The sequence below is a fragment of the Coffea eugenioides genome, chromosome 10 (genome assembly GCF_003713205.1).
Source record: "Coffea eugenioides isolate CCC68of chromosome 10, Ceug_1.0, whole genome shotgun sequence".
In the NCBI taxonomy this organism is placed as follows: domain Eukaryota; kingdom Viridiplantae; phylum Streptophyta; class Magnoliopsida; order Gentianales; family Rubiaceae; genus Coffea; species Coffea eugenioides.
In genome coordinates this window covers 23,201,225-23,204,690 of record NC_040044.1, presented here as the reverse complement: position 1 = coordinate 23,204,690, position 3,466 = coordinate 23,201,225, and the positions used below count along the sequence as shown (strand labels likewise).

The 3,466-nt window shown below is 38.3% G+C and overlaps 1 protein-coding gene across 1 annotated transcript; it reads right to left on the bottom strand.

The window, feature by feature from the left end:
• Positions 1-2,129: 2,129 nt before the first annotated feature.
• Positions 2,130-3,002, bottom strand: LOC113750581. Its single transcript, XM_027294543.1, has one exon. It carries the CDS (start codon positions 3,000-3,002, stop codon positions 2,130-2,132), a length of 873 nt encoding a protein of 290 aa, XP_027150344.1.
• Between the last annotated feature and the right edge of the window lie 464 nt (positions 3,003-3,466).

Here is a 3,466-nt window from a genome sequence, read left to right as displayed (position 1 = left end):
AATGTTACCACAATATTCCTTTAATTAGGCTCCAAAATCATCCAATTATAACACAAGTCTAATAATACAACCGGAAATCAGTTTTGAAAACAAAAGGCTAAACAGCAGATTTGACATCTTATAGCATTTTGATCACAACTGGAGCTATGTGTATCGGATTGGGGTATTATACCATTTCGAAGCTAAGACAAAGGGTTACAACTTTCATGAAGACAAGTCAACCCAGTTCACATTTGACCTAGGTCAAATTTGTAGATTACAGAACCCGAATTTCAATGTCATTCTGGTTGTCAGCACTGGATTTGAATAGCAATAACTCAAACTATAAAAATCCGATTGAGGCATTTTTAGATGCGTTGGAAAGATGAAACATAGGGCTAAAATTTTCATGTTTTGACCAAATGCTGATTTGATACCGATCAAAGTGAAAAATGAAGGCAAAATGTAAAATCTCAAAACTGTCCTCAAAACAGTACATTTGGCAGTCAAGGATATTTTTGTCATTTCACATGCTACAGTGCTCAGATTGAGATGAAATTTTACAGGTAGCTATATAACACCATTTGCTACAACTTTTCATGTTTTGCCCCATGGACGCATTAAATAGGTCAGAAGCACGACAGTTTCAATCTTAAAGCTGGAAATTTGATGAATTCAAGGTTTAAAATTCTCATTCATGTCTTGAACCACTATCTCAACTCCCTATCCAAGCTTATAAACATCATATGCTATATAAACAACAAGAAATACAATTGAACAACTTAAACCCTAGCTCAAAAATCCACCCCATCCATCAAAATTACTTAAAAAGCCGTCCTTAGCCATGAGTATGAGTTGCTAGCCAAACTTAAACAAGATTAAGGGAGAGAAATAGAAAAGACAGCCATAATACCTCACCAAGATACTTGCAAGAGAAATCCACAACCTTTCTTCCAAAAACTTTGCCACACAAAGCTTTAATCTTCCCTAAAGAGCAACTTATATGGAGTGGTTTGCAAGATTTGTGGTTGGAGTTCAAGATTGAAGCAAGAAAGGATGGTGCAAGATGAAGTCTTTCCTCTCTTCTCTCTTCTCTATGGTTCAGCCAAGCAAGGATGAAAAATGGAGGAATTTTGGTCAAATTTTTTGTTTTAGGAAAGTTAAAACAAGTTGGTCAAAGTCCAACTTCCATAGGTGTCATGACACTTGTTTTTTTTCTAGACTTTTCTCTCCTTTCTTTTGGTCAAATATTGTGGCTGATTTAAAAGATATTTTTAGGCTTAATTAGCTGAAATAAAATGAGAAGATTAAGGTAATAAACTAGTGGTCATGTGGTGTAGTCACTCGGTAACAAACGGTACACTTCGGTTCACACAGTTTTTCCTTACTTCACGCGTACTAGGGTTTTCACTTTTTATTCAGTAACTTATTATTATTACTTCTACTCATACACTTTTTGTCATCTAAAACTCATTCTTAATCACCAAATTTAGTACACACTCCATACCACACTACCGAAAGACGTAAAAACCCTAGTTTACCCTAACGATGAAAGTAAAGGGGAACTCTTCATTCTATTCTTTATTCCAACTATTGAGGGAGTAAATAAGTAGTAAATATATTATAAAGTCATTTAATCAAAATAAGAGGGAATTTTAAGAAAATATGTGCTAATTTTCCAGTCGTCACACTCTCTCCTCCTTAAAAGAATTTCGACCTCGAAATTCATACATGTATTCATAAATTACTCTGGTTATTTTCCTTGCATGGCCGTTTCTAGCTCCCAAGTCTCACCATAGCCAAAATTTAGCTAAACAATAGAAAACACGAATCATACCTGCTACTACCTCCGATGGTTCCGGTACTGCCTGTTGGTCCAAGGCGTACATTCTAACTGGCACACCTAGTCTTGTCCCTCCTACATTAGCTTGTTCAAGGTTTAGGTGTGATCTACGGGAGCAAGTTGCAAGCTGGTGCTCAACACTACTATACCATAAACATTTTCGTGCCTTTCGCCAACAATTATCCTCAATATGATTGGTCTTTCCACAATATCCACAAAATAAATGAGGGGTTGGGGTTTGATCTACTTGTGAGGCACTTCTCGAAATAACTTCTTTAGGTGTTCCCGGGACTCGTACACCACCAGCTCATCGACTGACCTTAGAGGCTGGCCTACCTAGATCACCATGTAACTGCTCCTGACCTCCAGCAGGTGCACCAAAAGCCCTTACTTGTGCCTTAGCAATTTCTACCCTCTGGGTTTTCTCAAGAACCTCGGTGAAAGTATTAATTTGTGCCGCTGCCAAGACCTCTTGTATTTCCACATTGAATCCTTGTACAAATCTCCTAACCCTCCTTTGCTCCGTAGCTATCAATTTGAGAGCAAACTTTGATAACTTAATGAACTGAATCTCGTACTCAGATACACTTAGGGTTCCCTGACGAAACTTAATAAAATCATCTTCTCTTTTCTCATGGACTATCGGTAGAAGATATTTTTCATTAAACTCCCGCACGAAATTCAACCAGGTCCATGCGGTTCCCTCTCTCTCCCATTTAGCTCTAACTACATTCCACCAAGCCCTGGCTGGACCCTCAAACTGAAAATTAGCAAATTGCATTTGTCTTTCCTCTGCATAGTTTAAAGCGGCGAATATATTGATCATGGTTTCTAACCATCCCTCTGCTACCTCAGGGTCCGATCCTCCCAGGAGCTTAGGAGGGGAAAACTTTTGGAATCTCTCTAGGGCTCTATCTTGTCCCATTTCAGGATCCCTAGGTTGATTCACAAGGGTTTGACCCTGTTGCTCTACCAAACGAGCAAGGATATTTGTCATTTGTTGAATCGCCGTGGCCACCTGATCCTCCCCTTCCGTTCGGCGTCTAGATTGCGGCTCAACTGTTTCACCTCTCTCCTCTCTCGATTCCCATACTAATTCTTGTGCCTGTCTAGCACCACGGCTACGGTTAGAACCACGTCCTCGGGTAGTTCCATATCTTTGATTTCGCCTACCCTCCATACCTCTTTTAAACAATGGCCTATGTAAGTAGGAGTAAAATAAAATAGTTATAAAGTTCGATAAAAGCATTTTCAAATCATAAAATGAAAATAATAGAACACATTGAAAATAACATAAAGAATGTCCCAAGGTATTGCTCAAGCACTATACTTAATCAAAACTTGAAGAAGTACAATCAAGTATGTGACGCCCCGAAAGAATGAGTGTGAGAACCCGGAAATTTTCTAATTTTCTAGGGTTTATTTTATTTAATCGCCCGCCTTTTCTACATTTTCTTTATTAGAAAAATTCCCCAGATAAAGTTTATCAGCAAAATATCTCCTTATTTCCAACTGGCTTTGACCGAAATTTGTGGCTAAAAATGCAAGGGAAGGAAAGAGAAATTTGCATGGCTTTGGTGGTGACAAGTGTCACCACCCTCTGGCTTTTTGACTAATTTTTTTTTCTTGTTCTTTTATCCTTCA